This window comes from Lissotriton helveticus, chromosome 2_1, assembly GCF_964261635.1.
Source record: "Lissotriton helveticus chromosome 2_1, aLisHel1.1, whole genome shotgun sequence".
NCBI classification, from domain to species: domain Eukaryota; kingdom Metazoa; phylum Chordata; class Amphibia; order Caudata; family Salamandridae; genus Lissotriton; species Lissotriton helveticus.
In genome coordinates this window covers 1,556,456,069-1,556,481,328 of record NC_136059.1, presented here as the reverse complement: position 1 = coordinate 1,556,481,328, position 25,260 = coordinate 1,556,456,069, and the positions used below count along the sequence as shown (strand labels likewise).

The following is a 25,260-nucleotide window of genomic DNA, read 5'->3' as shown; positions in this document are numbered from 1 at the left end:
CCCCTGGTAGCAGCTGGAGAATCACTCGCACAGCGGACCTTAGCGCTGTTGCAGGTGGGGAACCGCGCTGCCGCCATCGCGCGCTTGAATCTCGGGCCACGCCCACTTTTGAGGCCACGCCCACCTATCCCTAGACCTATAAAGTCGCGCTGACTCACTAGCGCGCCCAAAGACTTTGAAGTACTCCGGAGGCGGAAGCCGGGAGAATCTGCTCGTTGTTTTAAAAAACTGAAATTGTATCCTGTGTGTTTTAAACTCACCCTTCACCGATCCTGAGCACTTTTCCCCTGGTAGCAGCTGGGGAATCACTCGCACAGCGGACCTTAGCGCTGTTGCAGGTGGGGAACCGTGCTGCCGCCATCGCGCGCTCGAATCTCGGGCCACGCCCACTTTTGAGGCCACGCCCACCTATCCCTAGACCTATAAAGTCACGCTGACTCACTAGCGCGCCCAAAGACTTTGAAGTTCTCCTGAGGCGGAAGCCGGGAGAATCTGCTCGTTGTTTTAAAAAAAACTGAAATTGTATCCTGTGTGTTTTTAACTCACCCTTCACCGATCCTGAGCACTTTTCCCCTGGTAGCAGCTGGAGAATCACTCGCACAGCGGACCTTAGCGCTGTTGCAGGTGGGGAACCGCGCTGCCGCCATCGCGCGCTCGAATCTCGGGCCACGCCCACTTTTGAGGCCACGATAAAGTCGCGCTGACTCACTAGCGCGCCCAAAGACTTTGAAGTACTCCTGAGGCGGAAGCCGGGAGAATCTGCTCGTTGTTTTAAAAAACTGAAATTGTATCCTGTGTGTTTTTAACTCACCCTTCACCGATCCCGAGCACTTTTCCCCTGGTAGCAGCTGGAGAATCACTCGCACAGCGGACCTTAGCGCTGTTGCAAGTGGGGAACGCGCTGCCGCCATCGCGCGCTCTAATCTCGGGCCACGCCCACTTTTGAGGCCACGCCCACCTATCCCTAGACCTATAAAGTCGCGCTGACTCACTAGTGCGCCCAAAGACTTTGAAGTACTCCTGAGGCGGAAGCCGGGAGAATATGCTCGTTGTTTTAAAAAACTGAAATTGAATCCTGTGTGTTTTTAACTCACCCTTCACCGATCCTGAGCACTTTTCCCCTGGTAGCAGCTGGAGAATCACTCGCACAGCGGACCTTAGCGCTGTTGCAGGTGGGGAACCGCGCTGCCGCCATCGTGCGCTCGAACCTCGGGCCACGCCCACTTTTGAGGCCACGCCCACCTATCCCTAGACCTATAAAGTCGCGCTGACTCACTAGCGCGCCCAAAGACTTTGAAGTACTCCTGAGGCGGAAGCCGGGAGAATCTGCTCGTTGTTTTAAAAAAAACTGAAATTGAATCCTGTGTGTTTTTAACTCACCCTTCACCGATCCTGAGCACTTTTCCCCTGGTAGCAGCTGGAGAATCACTCGCACAGCGGACCTTAGCGCTGTTGCAGGTGGGGAACCGCGCTGCCGCCATCGCGCGCTCGAATCTCGGGCCACGCCCACTTTTGAGGCCACGCCTCCCACCTTTCTACATCAATGTGCTTTTCCCAGATGCGCAGCGGATGAGCGCAGCGGGCGCGTCGCCATCGCACAGAAGTCACGCCTTAGTCAAGCCCGTCTGCGCCCGTCCGCGATCGTACGCGGTCCAGGGCCAGACCCTATGTCCATCGGGTGGGACACATACGGTGGAGCAGGCAGGAGCTGTTGGCTTTCCGCAGTACCATTGCCAACACATGCTTGCATACTATGCTAGTGGAGGATAATATAGCCTGTGAACATTGCCACTTCTCCTATGATCTAGGCAGAAAGGTGGCATCGGGAGACCTTACCCTGGCCTGTGGTCTGCTCAACGTACGTTCCCTGCGGAAGCACAGACTAGACCTTTACGATCTACTCACTGAGAAACAGTGGGATCTTTTGTTTCTCACTGAGACATGGCTGGATGAAGGCTCTACCCCATATGCTTTAGAAGCACTACCGGAGGGCTATACTATGCTTAGGCAGGATAGACCCACTGGTAGAGGAGGGGGTATCGCTATTATAGCTAAGCAAAGCCTACGATGTCAACTGGACTTTTCCCCTATTTTAGATAGTGAGGCGGGGAACTTTACCATCAAAGTAAAAGAAGGCTGTACGCTGAAGGGCCTCCTTATCTATAGACCTCCAGGCCCTATGGCCCGGTTTGGGGAGAGTCTAGTAGAAGGCATTACGGAGGCTGCGCTGCGCAGAGATAAATTCTTGGAACTGGGGGATCTTAATCTACATCTGATTAACCCCACAGACAACGCTACCAAGGACCTCTGCCAGGCGCTAGGAGCCCTCCAACTGAATCAGATAGTAGGTGGTCCCACTCACCAGCTGGGACAATTTTTAGACCCCATATTCGTCAACTGGGGGGATGTAGAAGCAATGACTCCCATTCTCCGTACGTATTCCCGGGGCAAGACTATTGGTGCCAGCACCACTATACCATTCTAGGCGGAGATGGGCTAACTTCTCCCGGCAAAGTTCTGTGCAGCACTTATCAAAGGAGGGAGTCCTGGGGGGGATGATACGGACACTGCTAACACCAACCTTTGCAAACGTATCACTGAGGCGCTTGACTGCACGGCCCCACTCTCTCGCGCTAAATTAGGTGGCCGCATTCAAAAAACAGCCCCGTGGTACAGTGATGAGCTGCGGGTTGCAAAAGCAGCACTGAAGCGAGTAGAAAGGCAATGGCGAGAGGCCTTTTCAACGGAAACTAGGGAGATTTACCTAACTGAGAGGCGACTCTATCATGGACTAATTAGGAAGTCCAAAGCTGTATACTATGCCACCAGAATCAGTGAAGCTGGCAACTCCACGAAGGAGCTTTTTTTGCTTTATAAATCTCTCTCGTATGGGAAACAGCTACTGCCCCTGATGACTGTTCGGCGGAATCTTGTGATAAGATCGCAAACTTTTTCGCCGAGAAGGTAACTAAAATCTACTCTGCATTTCCTAGTCACCCCATGGCAGGGACTGAGTTCGTGGAAATCCCGAGGGATTGGGGGGATAGACACATATTGACCAACTTTGTGACCCCGCCCATGGAGGACCTCCTAAAGATATGCAGATCTATCAAGTCTGGATCCCCTCGGGACCCCACCACGCCTAAACGGCTAGCCGATAGCTTGCCAGTATTGGAGCCCTACATCAGGCACCTGCTAGACTTGTCATTTGAGACTGGGACGGTGCCTAGAGACTGGAAGCAGGCGGTGGTTTTACCTCTTAGGAAGAAATCTAACATCAGTTTCGAAAAGTTAGAGAACCTCCGACCTATCTCCCTTCTGCCCTACCTGGCCAAAGTGGTAGAAAAAACGATTAACGCCCAACTGATGGATTTCGTGGAGGAGGCTGTCCTCCTGCATGACACCCAGTTTGGTTTCCGCCCCCACCACTCAACTGAATCGGCGCTTTTGATGGCTGTGGAGACCTTACGCCAGGGGGTGGATGAAGGGCAGACCATGGCCCTCATTCTACTGGACCTAAGTGCAGCATTTGACACTGTAGCTCATACCACCTTGCTACAGTGTCTGAATAATGGAGGAATATCGGGTGCTGCACTTGAATGGTTCCAGTCCTTCCTGACAGGGAGAGGCTTCCAGGTCAGCCAGGGCGAATGCTATTCCGGGGAGATCGGTTTGGGACAGGGCGTGCCCCAGGGCTCGTCCCTGAGCCCCACCCTATTTAATTTATATGTCTCCCCAGTGGCCTCTATTGTGGAGTGTCATGGCCTGCACATAGTATCCTACGCCGACGATACACAGTTGGTTATCTCCCTGTCGCGCGCGCCCGGTCTTGCGGTGGGCCGATTCAGAACCTGCATGCAGGAGTTGGCAACCTGGATGTCCACCAATTGCCTCAAATTAAATGGCAGTAAGACCGAGGTGCTCGTGGTGGGGGGGAGCCCATCTGTGTGGTCGTCGGCGTGGTGGCCCTCTTACCTAGGCGAGGCTCCAACTCCCTGTCAGGAAGCCAAGAATCTCGGAGTTTGGCTTGATGCTGATCTGTCCTTTGGACCTCAGATAGGCCGTGTGGTGGGTGTCTGCTTCAGCGTCCTAAAAAGTCTGCGGAAGGTCTTAGATCTCCTTCCCACGTCTGCCCGTAGGACGCTGGTGCATGCCCTCGTCACATCGCGCCTGGACTACGGCAACCTACTGTACCTAGGAGCAACCAGTAAGGTATTAAATCGCCTCCAGGTACTGCAGAATGCGGCAGCTCGCCTCATTCTGAAGTTCCCTAAAAGATCGGCCTCCAAAGTAGCCCTTCAGACTCTTCATTGGCTTCCAGTGAAGAGCAGGGTCGAGTTTAAGGCCCTCTGCACCTGCCATCGAATCCTTAATGGGAGGGCACCAGCACCACTCCAGAGTCTGGTTTCCAGATACAAACCTATGCGAGCTCTGCGCTCCTCCCATGGTGGCCTATTAAAGGTCCCTAGGACAAGAAAGGCTCGCATGGGAGGAAGATCCTTTCGCTACTTGGTGGCGAAAGGTTGGAACGCTTTACCTCTGGACCTTCGCCTAGAATCGTCTGAAGCCGGCTTCAGGAAAAAGCTAAAAACACACCTCTACACACGGTAAATCGAGCTGACTCCGCGGCCTGCTTGCATGAGTTTTTGTGTCTTAGCGCGGGGACACGCCATTTGAGCGTAACCAGGCGCTTTATAAAACTCCCTTATTATTATTATTATTATTATTATTATTATTATTCGTTGGCTTCATTGTCACTCTTATTTGCTGCCTTCTAATTGGCCAGTATGTGCTGGCTTCACTTCCTCTTCTTTCGCCTGGAGCATGGACCAAATACTGATTGCTTCAGCTTGGATTGCTGTTGTTACGCTGATTGTGCTGTGATTGAGGTAATATTTTTATTTTTTTCTTCCCTGTTGTCCTTGTTGAATCTCTGTAATGCATAGCTATATTTTACTATGCCACACACACTTTAAATAAGCCATTATCTCTTTTTAAATGGATTTTATTCTGACCACAGATACGTGCTTTCAAATGTATTTTTCACTAAGACATGGACATGGGTGCAACTGCTTTCTTTATGTGATAGGATTTTTTGTTCAATTACATATTTTCTTTTCATGCATTTGGAGACTAATTGATAAGCTTGGAATCTCAAGTGTTGTGCCAAGACCTAACAAGCTTAGCAAAGCCAATAGCTCTTGCCTTTTAGACTTTTGCCTCTGTCATTGCCTTATGTTCCTGGGCATTGCCAACCATGGCAATGTTTGTAGCCATGCTGTATAGCAGTGTGGCAACTGTGCATTATAGGCCTTACAATAATAAAAAAAAAGGGTTATGATGTATCCAGCTACTCATGCACTTTTTTAAAAGGAGTGCGTTATCCCTGTCTGCATCTTAGAGCTTTTTAAAATTAGTTTTAGTCTCAATGCAAATCATCCGCGCTGCTGTACAGCATAGCTTCAAACAATTGCCAAAGCCATTAGCTCTGATAGATGAGACCGCTTGGCTTTGCCAGTGCTTGTGTGCTATGTGAAGCTGTATCAGATAAACTAAAAAGTAGGTTTAATCAGAACTCTCGCATCAAACACTTCCTGAATGAATGTCCCACAATGTATTTTTATGTAAACAAGGTAGTTTTACAAATTCAGGCATATATATAACCCTTTAAGTGATTTAAATGAATCAATCTCGACGCACGTACTCCAAATTCAGAAAGTATTATTCTGCTTTCATGATGGTGAAAACACAGCGGTGCCCCTTTGTTTGCCTTTTCTATTATTAAAATTAATGGCTTAATGTATGTAAGATTTAAGACCTTTTCATCGATTCTATTTTAAGATGTGTTGCACTCCTGTTCAACATCTCCTGTTTGACATATTTTTCTTCAAAATCACTATCCCAATTGACACAAATGAGAAGGTATGGTATGTTTATTTTGTGGATGTTACATGGGGATTCATTACATCTCAGGTAAGTTTTGCTCACTTTACATTACAAGTCACTACTTCGCAAATGAGTACTTTAAATAGTAATTGTTATGTTTTATGTATATTATTTATAATATGTAAAAAGTATTTTTAGTAAAAATAAGTCAATACGGATAAAGTAAAAAATAAAAAGGATTTCAAAAAAGGATGTACGCTGGAAAGAACAGTTAGAAACTGAGTTGTGGTTCCAACTGAACCACGCAATACCGCAGAAATTCACCAGTTATATTATGCACTGCCTCGCTCCTTTCAGAGCAACCCTCAATGCCGAAGCCAGGCTGGTAATGAGGACCAGATGCTTCGATCATGTTAAGCCCCTCTCTATTATCTTTCTAGTGGCGTCCTATTAAACAAAGAAGCATACTCAAGGTAGCATGTCTAACCCATAAAGCCCTATATGCCCGTATCCCCAAATCCCCAAATCCCCAGCATGAAATATGACCTGTTTATGAGGCACCTTCTCACTAAACAGCTCTGACTCTCGCAGACTGAAACTGCAGAGATTCAAGTGAAAAAGGACCTACCTACTCATGTACAGTCTCAGGCGCAACTCAGAGAACCTGGAACTCCTCCTTAACCTTTCTGCTATTACATTCAAGAAGGAACCCAAAAAGATCTTGATGAACAGATTCCTCTCACTCTGAACAGATTCCTCCAGGGTGGGACTGGGACAAAAAACAGGACTAGGCACCAAAATAAACATGGACCACATTAGTGAAGCACATATAGTTTAAAAAAATGTTCCACTATCAGTGAAATCAACAGTAAAAAACAGCCTACCTGGCCATAAAATTGCTATAAAAAAAAAAACAGCCCACACACTGATCTGTCAGACCAGCCCATTAGGCACTCCTGAGTGCCCTATGGGCCAGTCCGACCATAGATTCCATTTCCTATGAACTTCTGTCTCCCACAAAGACATCCCAGCAGAAAGTGACCCTGAGATATCCTGAGGCCCCATGAACTGGAAAAGAGGGGGAACATCGTTTACGACGCGGTTTTTACACCGCAGTGCCTTTACCCCGCAGCTATTACAACGTAAGACGTTTCTACGACTTGCGCTGGATGGCGCTGAGGGATAAGGAATCTTGCAATTTTATATTCCAACACCTTCCCTACTGTTACGGGGACTGGCGTTGGAATATAAAATTATAAGATTCTTAAATCCACGCCCTCCAGCGCAAGTCGTTGTAACGACTTGCGTTGTAAGACTTGCGTGGTAAAGGCATGCGTTGTTACAACATGCGTTGTAACAACGTACATCGGCATGAATCCCTATCATCCTACTACCTTTTGGCGAGCTACATGACAGGAGTTAATTTGGGCCCACATGAATCGAGGATCACGAGGTGAGTATAGAGTGAGGGATGACCCGCACATATCCAGACACAGACAGTGGGCTATTGAGTTATGCTGTGCCAAATTCACAATGTACAAAGTGTATTGTGTAGCATAGCTATTGACTTTTTACTGTAGCTCAATTCTGTCTTCTTTCAATCTTTGATCTACAGTGACTATTGTGTAAGTTGTAACTCGCTGCCTTGTACAAGACTTTGATACCTTTTTCAGTGCCTTTTGGAAATGGGCGTTGCATGCGTGGCATAATTTAAAATTAAATAAGAAAATGTAGGGGTTTATTACACTGAAAAAAACTGATGTAACTAAACTTAAATATAAGAAAAAAGTAAAAATGAAATATAGAAATACGACCTTAAAATAATTTTAAAAAGACTTACCTATATGTACATATAGTGATGTAAAATACTCCTAATGTAGTGACTCCCTATGTACTTACCAGCTTTCCTGCGCTGTATAGCCATACAGCTAAGCCAGAACCCTCTTTTGCACATCCTTTGTAAAGATACAGCACAGAAAATTTCACAAGACCATTTTTTTTATTATTCCGGGTTGCAAGAAATAGACATAAATTGCCACACTGCTGGGCAGCTATCTCTTGATTCCAAGAAGTGTTTCCAAACCGGAAAACAAAATTGTACCTGATCTAGACGGAGTATCAACACCGCTTCATAGTTCAGATTTTTTGCCAGTATCTTGTCTGAATATCTTTGATTTTTAAATGCAAAATTCAAATCTATTATTTCAGGCATATCCAAAGTGGTTTATGCCCAACACATCACTCCAAATGTAATATCTGCAGTTCATATGGACTGCGTATATCATGGTTCCTTCAACCTCCTTTACTCAAGCAAAATTATGACACAAGCCAAGCAGTTTTATTTTATTTAAACACTAGTTTGCATAACCTTATCCTAAATTTATTAAATTAAAAAAACTTGAAAGTAAAAACTACAACATGCAATCTTTAACTGGATCAACAAAACAAAGAAAATTATACCAACAACCACAAACATTCTGTAATCTATAGTTTGAAGTTTTTTAAAAACGGTACTGTGATATGACTGCCTAGGTCCTTTTGGGTGTGTATTGTTTATGCTGTGCTGCTTGTATGCTTGGACGCATAACAACTTATGAACATTTTTTGGATGATGTATACCGGCTGCCCCTAAAATCCATTAAAAGTTTGGCTTCCCCCTTTGCAATATATTTATTGCAGTATATCTTTTATTTCATCTACAAGATTTTATTGTAAGTAGTTTGATTGAAATGCCTCTAGAGTTTTCTTCAGGGTGATGGGTGCAATGTTATTCGCGGCATATATGTTTTGTGATACATTAAAAATATATACTGAATATTACTTTATTTCTACAGTTCATGGAGGACTTGTCCTCGAGCCTAAAATGTTTCTCATTTTGGAGGGTCCATAAGTGTATGTCAATAGATGGATTTAACATGTTTAATCTCTTCTTTTACCAGCCTTGGTCAAGGATGCTGCACAACACGACGTACAGGACGTTTCCCTCTTTTTACCCCCCTGCCACGCAGAAGCAGACCAGCCTGAAAATGTCTATAAGTTTGATGACCGTATCCTTATGTTGTTTACAAAACAAAAAAAATCTACTTGCTGGAAAGTAACATTTTGGTTTTACAATGCTGAAAATCACGTTCTTTGGATTCTATGTGTTCTGGTGAACTGGAATGCAACTTCCTTTCTGAGGTGTATTTTTCATGTTTTTTTTAACTTGTTTTTTTATTGAGCAATCGCACAATACACAATATAACAGGATGGCATACATGATGGCATCACAAAAGCCACATCAATACAGTCCAGTACAACTGCCTGTAAGAAGGGAGCACACATTACAGTAAACCCACAATTGAGGCCATGGGCCTCTGCATTGTGTAGCCCTGGAGGTATTCCCAACCATATGTATCAGAGCTAGAACATGCAAGTTGTCAGGTATGTTATGATGCACGTGTATGTCGCTGGAGTAGGGTAAATAGCAATTAATGCAGTAACCATGATAAGCTGTACAACAAATCAACAACTAACAGTATTGGCAACAGCTAGCCAGCGCATATTCGTCCCCTCCCCTAGGGCATCCATCCATGGTTGGGGAGATGTGTTTTTCATTAGCAATAATTACATCTCTGTGAGAACCTGGCTGGGCCACAATTATTTTCTGTTTTAAATTGCCCTGTTCCAGCTGAGTAAACATTGTGTGCTGCAATGAAAAGTAAAACCTGGGTTATTAATTGACAAGAAGCTTTTCGTGACCTCTGGGTGCAGTACGAATGAAAAATATACTTTTTAGTAGGACACCTCATGAAAGATGTTTAATTTTTCCCTCTCTGCTCCTACCCTCTAGTGAAACATGACCACTCATCCTACAAAGGAAAGTTGTCACTGTCCAGAGCAACATCCTCTTGTAATTTAAAAAGCATCTAATATCTGAAAGAGACTGTTAGTTACAGATCCCTTACCTTAGACTGGATCCGGAGAACTTTTTGCGTAGCAGTACCCCTGCACATTGGTAGGTGGCATTGGTCGACTCCGCTTTCGTCGTCGGCATGTTATCACCAGGATGACGAAGCAGTATCTACTTAGACACCGCCCCTGTGCGCTGACGTCAAGACTTTCTTTTTCCGCGCCAGCCAGCGCAGATACGGAGAGAGAGGTACCCTTAGTCACTTTTTGACTAACTATCTTTTGACTTTTGTCGAGTTCTTTTCGAGTTGTGTTGTCTCCTGGTGCGCATATGGATGGCATGTCGGACCGGCTTCAAGGCTCACAAATTGATGTCGGTTACGAACCCTCACCTCGTGTGCCTCTGGTGTTTGGAGCGCGGCCACGACCTGTAGTCGTGGTCTGACTGTCGGGGCATGAACCCAAAGTCTATGCGGGAGCAGTCCCGAAAGCTTCTGGAGGCCCGGCAGTCTGTTCTGCGCTGCTCGAGGATCCAGTCAAGAAGGAGGTCGCGGGACCGGTCGCGCAGTCATCACCACCACTCATTATCGAAGTCTTCGGGTAAGTTGAAGAACAAAAAGAAGGCGAAGAAGCACCGTCGCTCTTGGTGTTCTCCCCATCTGTCGGCCGACACGATGTGGGATGCGGACGGTAGTCGTCCTGCGGCTCTGCCTGCAGAGCCTACTGTGTCGGCTCCGAGCATCCCTCTCTTGCCGGGAGCCGGAGTGACCCTGCCCAACTTCATAGTTTTTACGAAGCCCTTCATTGCATCTTTGGGTAGCCCGACTCCACCGGTGCGCCTTCAGGCCCCACAAACTCGGCTGGGGGTTCTAGGCCTTCGACTCCTCCAGCGTCGAATCCACTGACAACACCTACACCCCCTCCAACGCCGGTTGTGTCCCCATCCGGCGTCGACCCCGGTTGTGTCCCCATCCGGCATTGACCCCGACTACCACCCTGACATGGACACAGAGCCGGACCAACATCGCCCGACCCCGAATTTGATGCCGCCCTGTACTTTTGTACCACTGTTCTATCCTGGTGTTCCCTATCGCCCTGAGTGGCAGCCAGAAGAGGGTGAGGAGAACTGGGAGAGCTCTGTTGACCCTCTAGCAGACCAGTTGAGTGAACCGGACTGGAGAGAGGAGTTGGGTGATGGCAGCGGTCTGGATACCTCCCCAGACCTTGGTATGCTTTCTCCCCCTACCGTGGCTACGGAGGAGAGAGCCGCTGTGGTGATGCGTAGGGCGGCTGAGGGTTTGAATCTTGAGCTTCCGATGGTGGAGGTCAGGACTAACCTCCTGACTGAGGTGCTTCAACCGACAGCAGCCTCTTCGAAGCCCCTGCTACTGTTCAATGAAGCCCTCAGGGACATCCTTCTGGGCACTTGGTCCATGCCCAGCACAGGTGCCCCTGTGGATAGGATGATTGCCCGACGACACCGGCCGGCCCCGGGTGACCCCATTTTCCTCTCCCAACACCCTACCCCGGAGAGCTTGGTGGTCCAAGCCTCAACTTCCAAAGGCCCGTTCCCTACTGCTCCACCAGAAAGGGAATCCAAGAAGCTGGATCATCTTGGGAAGAAGTTTTGTTCCACGAGCTTAGGACTGCGGTTGGTGAACACCACATGTCTCCTGGGCCGTTACGCCCACTCTGTGTGGATTACGGTCGTGCAGGTGCTGCCACAGTGCCCGGAGGAGGCCTGGGCAGTTCTGTCCTGTGCAATGGCTGAGGGTAGAGATGCAGCGAAGTTCGCTATACGATGTGGGTTCGACACGCCGACTCGCTAGGCATGCCGATTTCAACATCCGTAGCCCTGAGACACTGCGCCTGGCTGAGATCCACTGGCTTCTCAGGTGATCTCTAATCAACACTTTTGGACATGCCTCATGATGGCCGACGATTGTTTGGCGACAAAGCGGACAACGTGCTCGAGCGCGTTAAGTATTCCAGGGCTACAGCCAGGTCCTTGGCCCTCGCTTCCACCTCTCACCCCTCGCAGTCTACTTTTTGCAGCTACGGAAGGGGTGCCCCACCACATTCCACCCTTAGCCATAGGCCTGCGCAAGCTGCCCAGCCTCTGTGTGGATGGGGACGTGGGACTCAGCTTCGTGTGTCTGGGGCCCGGCGGGCGGGCCAGTCCACCAGCCCCCTCTGCCGCAGCCGCCACACTTTCCTAGTTCGACCATTCAGGGCCACCAGTTGCCAGTGGGCGGCAGGATTCACCATCACTTCCCCCACTGGCAAAACATCATGTCCGACAGGTGGGTTTTGCAGATAGTCCGAAGGTGCTACTTCCTCCCCTTCGAGACTACTTCTCCATCGCATGTTGGAGGACTATCTGACCCTTCTACGTCAGGAAGTTACGGCTCTCTTGGCCAAGGGAGCGATCAAGCGAGTCCCTATGTCAGAAGTAGGTCATGGTTGTTATTCCCACTACTTACTGGTACCCAAAAAGGACAAGGGCCTGTGTCCTATCTTGGAACTCAGGGACGTCAACTTCTAACTCCGAAAAGAGAAGTTCAAAATGTTGACACTAGCTCAGGTTCTGTCTGCCCTTGACCCTGGAGACTGGATGGTAGTGTTGGACTTGCTATTTTCACATCCACGTCCTGCCTGCCCATAGGCATTACCTACGGTTCATGGTAGGCCATGAGCATTTTCAGTTTACTGTGCTCCCCTTTGGCCTTACCAGCGCTCCTCAGGTGTACACGAAAATGATGGCTGTGTTCGCAGCTCATCTGCGCAGATCAGGGGTTCCTGTCTTCCCCTATCTCGACGACTGGCTCTTGAAGGCGAGTTTGACCCAGGCTGCCGTTTCCCACCTCCAGACTACGGCGGACCTCCTTTACTCGCTGGGGTTCACTATCAACGTGCCAAAGTCACATCTTATTCCCGCTCAGGAGCTCCCTTTCATTGGGGCGGTTCTGAATACAGCTCAGTTGCAGGCATATCCTCCCAAGCAGCGAGTCCAAGATATTCTGGTTATGATTCCGATCTTTCAGCCTCTGTCCCGGGTTTCGTTCAGAATAACCCTGAGGCTGCTGGGCCTCATGGACTCCTGCATCCTGCTGGTGGATCATGCCAGGTGGCATATGCGGGCTCTGCAGTGGGACCTGAAGTTCCAGTGGGCACAGCATCCGGGACATCTTTCCGATTGCTACCAGATCTCAGAGGGCACTGCACACCAATTGCAGTGGTGGCTAACACACCAGAATTGGGTCAACAGCAGATCCCTCTCCCTTCCCCAACCAAGGTTTGCGGTGGTGACAGATGCATCACTTCTGGGATGGGGCGGCCACATGGGAGAGGTGAAGATCAGAGACCTCTAGTCTCCGGCGGAGTCCGGGCTCCACATCAACCTTCTGGCACACCGGGCAATTCATCTTGCACTGAAGGCATTCCTTCACTCTGTTCGAGGAAGAGTAGTGCAGGTGTTCACGGACAACACCATTGCCTTGTGGTACTGCACCAAACAGGGTGGGGTGAGGACGGGGACCCTATATCAGGAGGTTCTCCGCCTTTGGACATGGCTTGAACATCAGGGCATGTCTCTGGTTGTTCAACACCTGGCAGGTTCCCTGAACGCCAGGGCGGAAAAACTCAGCTGCAGGTGCATGATGAATCATGAATGGCGTCCTCACTCAGAGGTGGTGCAAGGTCCCTTTCAGCAGTGGGAAGAGCCTTGGTTAGATCTGTTCGCCACCAAAGAGAACACGCAATGTCAGCAGTTCTGTGTGTTAGAATTTCCACGGCAACACTCGCTCAGCTATGCTTTTCATCGCGAGTGGGGTTGCGGTCTTCTATACGCCTTTCAGCCTATACCACTTCTGCCCAGACTGCTGAAGAAGATCAAGCGCGACCGGGCCCAAGTCATTCTTGTGGCTGCGGATTGGGCACGAAGAGTCTGGTATCCTGAGCTATTGCACATGGCCATCGATCCTCCGATCAGACTGCCTCTTCCGGAGGATCTTGTGTCACAGCAGCAGGGGACGGTCCTCCACCCTTACCTGTCCAGCCTCCACCTCCTTGCGTGGAGATTGAGCGGCGACAGTTGACAGCTTTCGCCCTTCCTCCCAAAGTCTGCAATGTTACCTTGGCAGCCAGGCGTCCCTCCACTAAAATGGTATACTCCTGTAGCTGGACCAAATTTGTGGCTTGCTGCACAGCAAAGGCTGTGGATCCCCTTTCTGCCTCTCTATCAGAGGTTCTCCTCTTCATTCTTTCTTTGGCCCAGCAGGGCTCTGCTATGGGCACCCTCAAAGGCTATCTTTCCACCTTTTCGGCCTTTCTTCGGCTTCCTGATCAGGCTTCTCTTTTCAAGTCCCCTATTGTGAATAGATTTCTTAAGGGCATTACTCACCTCTTTCCTCCTATTCCCTTCGTAATGCCCCAGTGGGACTTGATCCTGGTTCTTACGTACCTTATGTGTGCTCCTTTTGAGCCATTACATAATTGTCCTCTCAGACTCTTGACTCTCAAGACAGCTTTTCTGGTTGCCATCACGTCTGCTCGCAGGGTGAGTGAGCTTCAGGCTCTTTCTTCTAAACCTCCTTTCCTTGCTGTTCATCGCGACAAGGTTGTCTTTCAAACTCGACCGTCTTTCCTTCCCAAAGTGGTTACCTTTTTTCCACATAGGACATACCATCACTTTGCCCACCTTCTACCTGCCCCGCACCCTTCCATCTTTTTATCTGGATCGCACAAAACAATTCTGGGTGGATTATCAACTCGTTGTTGGGTATGTGAGCGCCAAGAAAGGTCAGGCCGTGCAAAACCAACCATCTCTCGAAGGGTCGTCCTTTGCATTAAAATATGTGATTCCTTGGCGTAAAAGGAACCTCAAGTAGGGCTGTGCGCCCACTCCACCAGGGCGACGGCAGCCACTACTGCTTTGGCACGTGGAGTCCAACTCAGTGACATCTGCCAGGCAGCCACGTGGGCATCCCTGCACACGTTCACAAAACACTACTGCCTGGACAGTCAAGTCCGGAGAAACTGCTTCTTTGGCCGTTCGGTTCTCCAGGACTTTCTGGGGTGGGCTTGGTTTGCAGACCAACCTCCGGGGTTGGTATTGCTGGGGTATCTATTCTAAGGTAAGGAATCTATAACTAATAGTCTCTTTCAGATGAACAAGTTAATTACCTTCGGTAACAATATATCTGTAAGAGACATATATTAGTTATAGATTCCTTACCGCCCCACCCATTCTCCCAGTTCTGCGAACTGACTTCTAGGGTAAGGGACTTCCTTCAGGGCCCTAGTTTTGTGCACCAATGGTTAGTTTCTTGCATTGCTCTGCGCTTCTGGCGTGGAATGTCTAGTAAAGAACTGACGTCAGCGCGCAGGGGCGGCGTCTAAGTAGGTACCGTGACAACATCCCACCGATCACGACGACGAACGCAGAGTCGACCGATGTCACTTACCGACGCGCAGGATTGCGGCTACGAAAAAATGTCTCCATATCCAGTCTGACGCCTCGGGGTAATTCTATGGTAAGGAATCTAAAACTAATATAGGTCTCTAACAAATATATCGTACCGAAGGTAAGTAACTTGTTCTTTAGGTGATTTCACACTTATTGTTGCTTCGATAATTGTGTTGGACAGTATGTTCTTGTAGGAAGCTGGCTCTTTCTGTGGTATATCAATAAAAGTTGATATACCGTGTAAAGAGTCAAAATGTTCCCGTACGAGTAGACCGGGCTTGCTATGCAATCCCAAAGTGCTCTGTTAGGAAAAAGTGTGGTCAAGCAGCCTTAGTCTTTACACAGGGGTGTGCAAGACATTTGCAAATACACACAAAAATTAATCCATGACAACATGACTTAAGAAGGAGATACACGCCAATTTATAAAAATAGCAAATATCTTGTTATAAGTTTAGGTATCAGAGAAAAATCGTTCAGGTAAGAACCTATTTAAAAATAAATTCTTTTCACTTTAAAAATTGGACACATTGCAATTTCTGAGTTCTGCAATGCTATCCTATGGAAGGAAGAACAAGTTCTGTTAACCGGTACAGTGCATAGAAATTACAGGACTAATCTCCAGGAGTTAAGATGAGTGATGGGCAAAGTCCAAGGCAGCGCTAGCAGTACACCACCAGCAGCCGGGTGAAAATCGGCATCGGGAGTCCAGTGTGTTTGAATGTGGATCGATCACTGTAAAAAGAGGCTGTAGCTTCTGGTTAGGAAGCCAGTCGGTCTGAGCCCACAAGTGGGCTCAGGCCTTGCGATGCTTGGGGACAGCTTTGATCCTCTTCTCCAAGACCCAGGGGCAACGGGTGCAAGGGTGTCATTAGTCGTCAGGTTTTTCCTTTCCAGAGCAGTCACTGTTGAGGGGGCCTGCATGCAGAAGCTGCAGGTGACGTCAGGGAGTCCAGGAGGGATGAACCCACAATGGACTCATGCTCTGGGTGGCTGGGGAACCTTGTTGGCACCGTGGCCCACTTCAACTCGGGCTAGAGGCAACAGGTGCAGTGGTGGCTTCAGGTGTCGGGTTTTGGCGGTTCCGGGGGCCACAGAGTCTTCTCTTTTGGAGATTCTTTAGTGCAGTCCACTGTTCACAGGAGGTCTAGAGTCTTTTTCGAAGGCAGGCAGTTTTCCCAAGTCTCAGGAGTCACAGCTGCAGGACAAGTCATCTGTGGTGTAGTTTTCAACAAGGGATGTAGACAGGCCAGCAGGGTTGGTACGACGTCAGCTGCTTCTTCTCTCTTCTCGGCTTTTGTGGCTCTTCTATGTCCTTTCTCTCCTTCAAATCTGCTTCTCTGGTGCCAGAGACTCCCCTAAATACTGCATTTAGGTGCATTAGGAAAGTGTAGGGTAGTTGCCAATGGACTACTGACCCTTAGGGTTACTACACTCTCTATATGATCACTTCCTGCGGGAAGTGGGCATAACCCTGTCCCAGAATTCCTAAGTATGCCATAAAAAAAAAGGCTTCTTCTGAACAATCGTGTCCATCTGACAGTACCCCCCCCCCCCCTTAGGGGTGGTACTAGCCTGGCGATGTCATGCCTACCTGACTAGCTAATTTTTCATCCTGTTCGGGTGCCAAGGGGCAATGAACAGTGACAGTGGTTTCAATTCCTTTGAGGGGAGCCAGATTTTCATTCCAAAGGCGGCAGCTTCTTTGAAGCTCTCCGGCTCAAGGAGGCTGATCAGCACGTCACCCTGTGGGAGGGAGTGTTACACTCTCTTCCTGGACAGTCTTTTGTTCTTGGTCTCCTGAGAGCAAAGGCTCTCACCCTAGGAGGTCAGAACATTATCTTAGGTGGCAGGCTGTCAGAAACAAGTCCGGAGGCACACCAGAAGGTGATAGGTTTTCAGGGGGCACCTCTAAGGTGCCCTCTGGGTGCATGTATTTGTAAATCCACCACTTGCATCAGTATGGGTTGACCAATGCTAGATGTTTGATACCAAATATCCCTATTTTCAGTGAAGCCACCATGTAGCTGGGGACTCTTTTTCACCAGTGTCCAGCACATGTTTTAAAATGGCTTCCCTGTCCTCATGCACTGGCAGTAATAGGACTAACCAACACAGGGGCATATCTGCTCATGCAGGTGTGCCCTCACATGTAATATTCAGCACCCTGCCTTGAGGCTGTTAGGCCTGGTGTAGGGTTGACTTAAAAATATTAAATGTAGTGTTAGGGACATGGCACACAGGGATGTATTACCTGTCGTGTTTTCACTTTTGTCTGCACCAAGATACGCAGCCTGCACTGGCAATCTTGCATGTGCTTGGTGAGGGGTCCCTTAGGGTGCCACAATTCGTGCTGCAGCCCTTAAGGATCAGGGTGCCAGTTACTAGGGACTTACAGAGTGTGCTAATTTGGGGAAACATTTGTACAGCTTTTAGGGAACTAACACTGGTACTGGGAACCTGGTTAGCAGGGACCCAGTTTACTCCAGTCAAAGTTGTATAAAAAAACTGGCAAAAAGTAGGGGGGTACTGCAACAAAAACCTAGTTTCCTACACTTCTAATCTGATAATTTTTTTATTGTAAGATGCCCATTTATCTACATTTTTTATCCAGAAAAAGGAAACATGCATCAAGCTGTTGTCAGTAGTGTGTGTGACTCTAAATTTTTTAATGGTGAGCAAAATATATATTTAGCTGTAACAGTGATTGCTTGATGTGATTTTCCTACAAAGGGTCACACTCAACCTTTCCAGCTCCCTTTTACAATGAAGGGTCATGCTATCCTTCTGGTCTTCAGAAAGGCAACTAGAAATACTACTAATGAACACAACTTTTATTCTCTTTAAGTTTTTAAGGCTATTTATTGTAGTGGCTATTTATTGTAGTGCTGATTATTGGCTCAAGACGATCTTTCCAAAAATTATATGGCCTGATCTCTCTTTTGCACCAGGAAACATTCAGGAAAATGTGAATGTACCTTTGTTAATGGCAGCTAATTTTAGTTTGGTTGTACATTGTGTAAATGTGTGTTTGTATTTATATAGCGCACTTCTACCCAGAGGTCTCGTAGCGCTGTATTCATACCGCTGTGGAACCCTTCCTGGCTTTCCTGTGAGATGTCCACTCCTGGGCACCCCCAAGGTGAAGCCAGGCATCCAAGCGCTGCTGGGGCCATTGTGGAGATTAAGCAAGCTATTGCCCAGAGTCACAGAGTGGGACCCATGATTAGACTAGGCACCGAGGCGAGAATTATCAGGTCCGGGGAGATTGAGTCCAAGAGCCGCCGAGGCGGGAATTGAACCCTGGTCCCGGGCCAGACCTCTGCATCAGGGTCTGCCGCTCTAACCATTGAGCCACGCTTCTCCAGGGGCCTGGAATTTTGATCCAAGCTTGTGCACTTTTTTGTGCAGGTGGCTATTAACACTGACTTTTCTGCATTTGCTTTCAGATTTGACTTAGCAGACTATTGCATGTACTTTCTGCAACAGAGTAGGGCAGAAGTGCACAGGGTACTGAGCTTTGACAGTTTATCCCTTCCTGCAATTTGATTCCTGACTGCTGTTTTCCCACCTTTGAAGGGGTTCACAAGTGTTTCCAATGTTACTTAGTTGGTAATATCTAGCTAAAGCTCACTCAAATTTACAGGACTGAAGGTAAAGCGCCTCATGCAGCAATGAACACTAGGCTGTTGCCATGAACACTGAACTTTCTTTCCACAGCCCACCTTCCACTAGCCAGCTCAAAACATCCTGGTGGAATTTGAGCAGATACTCTGTCTGTAAGAAATTCTCTGCTCTGACATGTTTGGTATACCTAGAATTGGTACAAGCTTTCCCATTACAGGTTTCCAAGTAGAAAGCTATACTAAGTGTACCACCGAATTTGTGTTCACAAATTTTATCCGCCACTCATATATTACACAATTTGCCATCATTTTGCAACTTTGTTTGCATACTTTATGAAAATGTAGTCCCAGGGCCCTCGCTTGCAGGTTAGTTCACATAATGGCTGCTATAGGCCTGACACCACCAGAGCAAATCACGGCTAGTGGGGCTAAAAATACACTAGTCTGCTGTAAGAAGCTGGCTCTGTACATACTATACCAAAGTGAGGTATAGGGTGCACAGAGCCCAGTGGATCCCCAAAGGTAGGCAGAGGTAAAAGTAGATAGCACCTTACTCTCTATTTGTGGTAGTGTGGTCGAGTAGTAAGTCTTTATCAGAGGGTAGTGTTAAGCATTTGTTGTACACACTCAATCAGCAAATGATCCCCCCCTTAAAGACTGAGCTTCAGACCAACTGGTTTTGTATAAAAATATTCTTTTACTTATTTTATTTCCTAGAACCAAGCAAACCTGGCACAGGTAAGTGGTTTATACTTTGCAGTAATTATACAGTTTTGAATTGCAGTTGTATATATACTTTGATTTGGTTACAGTCGAACTACTGGTAATGCAATACTTTGAAATATTGTACATATACTTTATAATGACTTTTCAATAGCAGGTCATGTAAACTAGTTTGCAGATTACTTTTCTTACACAGTGCTGGATACTGCACTGGGACATTTCCTGTAAATAGGTAAGTAAAAGCGTTTTAGTTATTTGGATACAGTTTTAGAGATTTTCATAGATTTTCCAACTCCCTACTTAGAAACTTTTTCATAGAAAACAGTAAATGATATCCTATGTGAGGAAATAGTGTTATCGGTCCCAAGATAAATACTTGGTTGTTGGAGTTGGTATTCTGGGGTTAGATTCAGGGGTCCACCAGGGTCGAGGATGCACTCTCAAAGCACCCTCAGCGGCACTAGGACGGCCGGGTGCAGAGTGTTGAGGCCCAATGTTATCAATTGAGGATAGGGGGCCTCCGGTTGGTGACTGCTTTCGAGCAGGCCATAAGGTTGTGGAGCAAGCACAGGGCAAATTGGGGTTCAAGACGGCACCAAAGTTTGAGAAGTTTGATACTAAACTTCTCAGTTTTCAGTGCAGCCATTATGGTATTGTGGAGTTCGTAATGACAAACCCTCAGCAACATATACTCTTAATGGCAGCACTGCACTTACAATGTCTAAGAATTGACTTAGACACTGTAGGGCTACAGTGTTCATGCACCTGTACCCTCACCACTGGTCTAATGCACCCAGCTAGAGGGGTGACTGATCTATGCCAAGGCAGTGGGTTGTAGGCATGAAACACAAGGTACCATGTCAACTCGTCACTTTGCAGGCTGCATGTTTTGGTGCTGAATAAAGGCAGTGTGTGAGTGTGAAGGTACAGGGCCTCTATGGGTGGCACAATAAGTGCTGCAGCCCTTAGAGGCCTTCCCTGGTCACAGTGCCCTGGGTACCTGGGGCACCATTTACCAGGGACTGACCTGTGGCCAGAGAGTGCCAGTTGTGTTTTGTGTTCAATACAGTTTTAGGGAAAGAACATAGGATATGGGTACCTGATTGGCAGGAGCCCGTGGCACACTCCGTCAAACTACATCAGGAGTTCAGCAAAACGTGGGGACAGCCTTGCAGAAAGAGAGCACTTTCTCACATCTGCCTCACAGTCAACCCTAGACTGCTCTGGAATACATTAACATTCTTTCTTCCTTTGCTAGCTTTGTGAAAGCAAGCTGACATCTGAAATTCATAGTAAAAATCATAGTGCTGGAACCTCTGCATGCTCATCCCTCCTGGTGCTGCCGGTACAGGTGCTACAGACCCAGGCCCTTCTCTGTTCCCTGGATGTCCACAGAGCAGACACACGATTTCTCCTTACTTCTCCCCTCACATCGTGTCCAGAGAGGGTGGAGGTGGGAATCGCACAGAATTTCGGAAAGTGAGAAGGGTAATGAATAGACATGCTTACAGTACCTGTACAACTGTTCTGATGCGGAGAGAGAAACCTACCTACTTCTACTGCATTTCTCCCAAAATTATATGTATTTATTTTTCCATTCTCTTGTCACTAAATTTGAGATTTGACTTTGTGGTAAAATTGTCAACTGTGTGAGGAGGGGACCACAATGTATTCAACACAGCTTTCCCTCTTGACTATGTAATGCGATCTTGTACAAATCACTGTATAATCCAGCACCCGGAGTTCCCAGTTTATATAAATGTTCAATGCTTCAATAGGTCCTACCTAGGGGCCTTTAAGCTGTACCAATGATTTTTGGCAATGCTTTAGAAAAAATGTTTTTTGTGGCAGGTGTACAACAGCAGCCAAAAGAGAAAAAGTGCATTGATGTCATCTCAAAGGCACAAACATGTTGTATGCATGTTCACGGATCACAACATATGCACACACCTATGAAAGGTCGTGTGTGGCATCTGTTTTATTAACTGACCCAAGATGATCAGTACATTGAAAAAAATATAGAAAGGTAGTCCCCTAAAGGGAAGAATGAAATAATACAATAAGCCAGTCAAAAGGATGGTAAAGGGGTTATGCTTTCGAAGAGGAATAAACACAAGATGAATGAAATTATACAAGAAAATCATTGAATGAGAAGCAAGCAAATAAGAGTTTTTATAAAGCTAACCAATGATAATCAGTGGGTGGGCTCTAACCCAACTATAAGTTCTTGGTAAGCTGAAAGTAGGTCTATCGCAACTGGACAGCTTGACAGGCGAGACTTAACAAACTTGTCAGTTTTATTATTTTTGAATCATCTGGAGACAAATGCAGTTCTGGAATAAAGGTAGACTAATTTTCTGTTGATTCGTTTTAAAACAGAATGCGGTACAATGGTATAGGTAGAAGTGAAAAATAGTGGATGCTAAGTGGGTTCCTTTAATCCCAGAATATAACAGAAAGGTGCTACATAAAAAAAAGTGAAGAAAAGATATACACTGCTATGAATTAAAACCTACATACATTTAAATTGCACCAAAGCAAAATCGATATAAAAAGAATATACAGGTCTGCATTTTTATTTTCACAAGAATCAAGTGAACCTAACAGTGTGCAGCTCCAGCCTTGCCACGCTGCACCAACTAGAATCACATAGAAGGTACAAGTGGCCAATCGTGAACTAGTGCCTAAACACCATTGAACTAGCCGAGAGCCAAAAACGACTTCTGAAAGACTTAACACTTCAGGGAGACCCCACTGGATTGGGACATCTTGGAGCACCTTGGAGATTAAGGAATTTAGAAGAAAACAGTTCACATGAAGAATTGATCCAAAGAAAGAAAACAGGAAAAGCTCAAAAGAAATCAACAGACATCCCAGAGATGGCTGCCTGTCAATTTCACAAAAGTGCTGTGAAGCGAAGTCGTCTTCTGTGGCTCCTCCTTTATACCATTGTCGGTGCTGTGTGAGCTCACTTTACCCGGAATGTGAAGTGTTTCATGATTGATTTGCTGGTCTTGTTAACAATGAGAGTTCATGCAAATGTGCAGCACTTCCCTAGGAATTGCTGATGTTTTCTGTAGTAGAAACATTCCTGATGATTATAGGTTCCCTCCCATCCTATGCATACCTATGGTGGACCCAATTCTGTGGCCCACCCACCCTGCCATACTCCAAGGTCACACGCTGGCACCATGAGAGTGACAAAGAGTTCCCCTGCAGGCAGCAGGATGCACCAGGCATGGTAACCTGCTACCAGCACAACCCACCAGAACAGGAAAATAGGTATTACACTGAACTTGGAAAGCAGGCTTTAATAGTTTGGTTTTGGGATGCTGCCTTTATTCTGAACTGCTGCAATATTAAGGGAATGCTTCTGTGGAATATAATCATGCCCATGAAGTAAAGTCCAAGGTGATGCCTCATGTCATCTTGGGGCCAGGCATAGAGCTACTCAACGCCACAGATAGGAGCATAAACTCATAGCAGACTCCTTTAGAAATGATGCCTGTTCTTTAGCCAATCTATGCAACAGTTTTAGTCGTATGCCTTCTCCCTCTCTATTTACATATCCCCCACACCATTCCAAGTCTCTTTGCATATAGGGACCTTTTAATGTGTTTTCATACAAAATGAACTGAGGCATTAGAATAGTGACGGACATACTGGGAGTAGTGGGGGGTTGCTGCATAGGCTGCAGGAGGAGATGTACTTGCACCCAAGCATTTAAATTCCTTTTCTGGTCCTTTTTTTTGTTCTGTGCAAAGGGCACACCGGCCTTGCTGGTACACACGCATCATCAATAAAAGAGGTAAAGCGTGAACAGCGAGGATTACAAGAAGCACTATATTGAGTAACTTTTAATGCTTTGGGGGTTCTCTTTCTATTTGCTCATTGGAGAAAGTCATTCCTTTGTGTTCCTTCTGACAGTGATTTGTGGTGATGAAAGGCGAGCAAAGTGGTACAAAAGGGGGTGGCGATGGACGGAGCATCTGAAGCAATCAAACACTCACACCCAGTCAACAGATCTGGGTTTAATCCATCACCGTTCTTTAGCCCACTCTGCCACCCCAGTTCAGACATGGCCATATTCAAATCAGTCTGACCCTGTGCCTCATGGGAACAGTCGAGCACGAACTGCCAAGCCATGTCTTCCCTGGACCGGAAACAAGCTTCCGAGGACCGGTTTCTGGCATTTCAGCCGTCTTCAGCCCAGCTTGCTTGAATCCAGGGGCAAAGTGAGCAAGGGACTCACGTCTGATCATACCCTGCCAACTTAGGGCGAACAAAGTGGTACAAATGGGGGTGGCAATGGACGGAGCATCTGAACCAATCAAACACTCGCACCCAGTCAACAGATCTGGGTTTAATCCATCACCGTTCTTTAGCCCACTCTGCCACCCCAGTTCAGACATGGCCATATGCAAATCAGTCTGACCCTTTGCCTCATGGGAACATTCAAGCTCGAACTGCCAAGCCATATCTTCCCTGGACCAACAAGCTTCTGAGGACTGGTTTCTGGCATTTCAGCCGTCTTCAGCCCGGCTTGCTTGAATCCAGTGGCAAAGCGAGGCAAGATCTGTGTAGCAAACTGTCTCTAAATGTTTTTCAAGAAGATTATTCAGTGTAAGACCTATTTATTCCTTAATGCTTGCTCAGTTATTTCCTCTGAGGAATACAAAGGCCTGGAGATCCCATCTGCCCCGTTTAGGAACATTACTTCTGAAGATATTAAAACAATGCTGGAAAATAAAAGGTAATCATTTTGGTTTTATTCGTAATGCTCACTTTCCATCTATATATTCCATGTATACTTGGTTTCATGTCTGCTTTAAACTATAGGTATGGAGTGAGTGAGCGCAAGCATGTGAAAAAAGCATCTGTGTCTTGGTTTTGACACCTGGGGTGCCCAAAACAAAATCTTATGTTGTTGATGATTCTGAATGAAGGTTTGATGACACTTCAAGGTTATGCACAGGAAGAGATTGAAAAATCCAGAAGAAAGAGGGTTGAAAGGGAAACCTCTTGAATCCTTTTTAATTTCTAGGGTCTTAATTGAACTTATGATTCAGTTTTCAATTAATTACCTATGCTTTATGTACAGCAGCACTTGAAAGTTTGAGTTTTTAAATATTTATCCATACATGTACATATTGGACTTTATATAATTCAACTATCTCTTTAATATTTTCCATAAACATGTATACCTTTAAATGTAGTTATGTACATATATATTTATTACTTTTCTCCTACAACTTTCTCCAACTCACTATTATATGGCTCACCCTATACCTCGTTCAATATAATCTCTACCTCCACTCTCTGACATATCCCAAACCTTATGTTGACTGCTATGATCTCCCCTTGACCTTCTAGAGACTCTTTCCTCCTCTATCCCATTGAAACCAACTAACACTCTCATGTCCTCCACTTTAATTAACAACTTATACCCCTGTACTAATCCACCACTAATCCACTTTGAGTTCTAGGGTAGCGTGCTGCTTTCCAAAAAGCACTTCAAGCCTCATCATGGGTAGTAAGGGCTATACAAATACAGTTGTAATCATTCTACACTATAAGTGGTCCCAATGACAACTGTGAGCAAAGCCAGGCTGACATGAGTCTAGCAACTTCAAAGAGATTGTTTTTCGAGTTCCAGGTCAAAATGTAT

General features: G+C 46.7%; 1 protein-coding gene across 1 annotated transcript in view; it reads left to right on the top strand.

Annotated features, from left to right (window-relative positions):
* POLR1E (RNA polymerase I subunit E) overlaps nucleotides 1-25,260 on the top strand; it is a 241,850-nt gene that overhangs the window by 94,099 nt on the left and 122,491 nt on the right. The window contains exons 7-8 of the mRNA XM_078676521.1: nucleotides 8,826-8,933; nucleotides 24,249-24,345. Coding sequence (XP_078532647.1) covers nucleotides 8,826-8,933; nucleotides 24,249-24,345 — 205 coding nt within the window. The remainder of the gene's footprint in view (nucleotides 1-8,825; nucleotides 8,934-24,248; nucleotides 24,346-25,260) is intronic.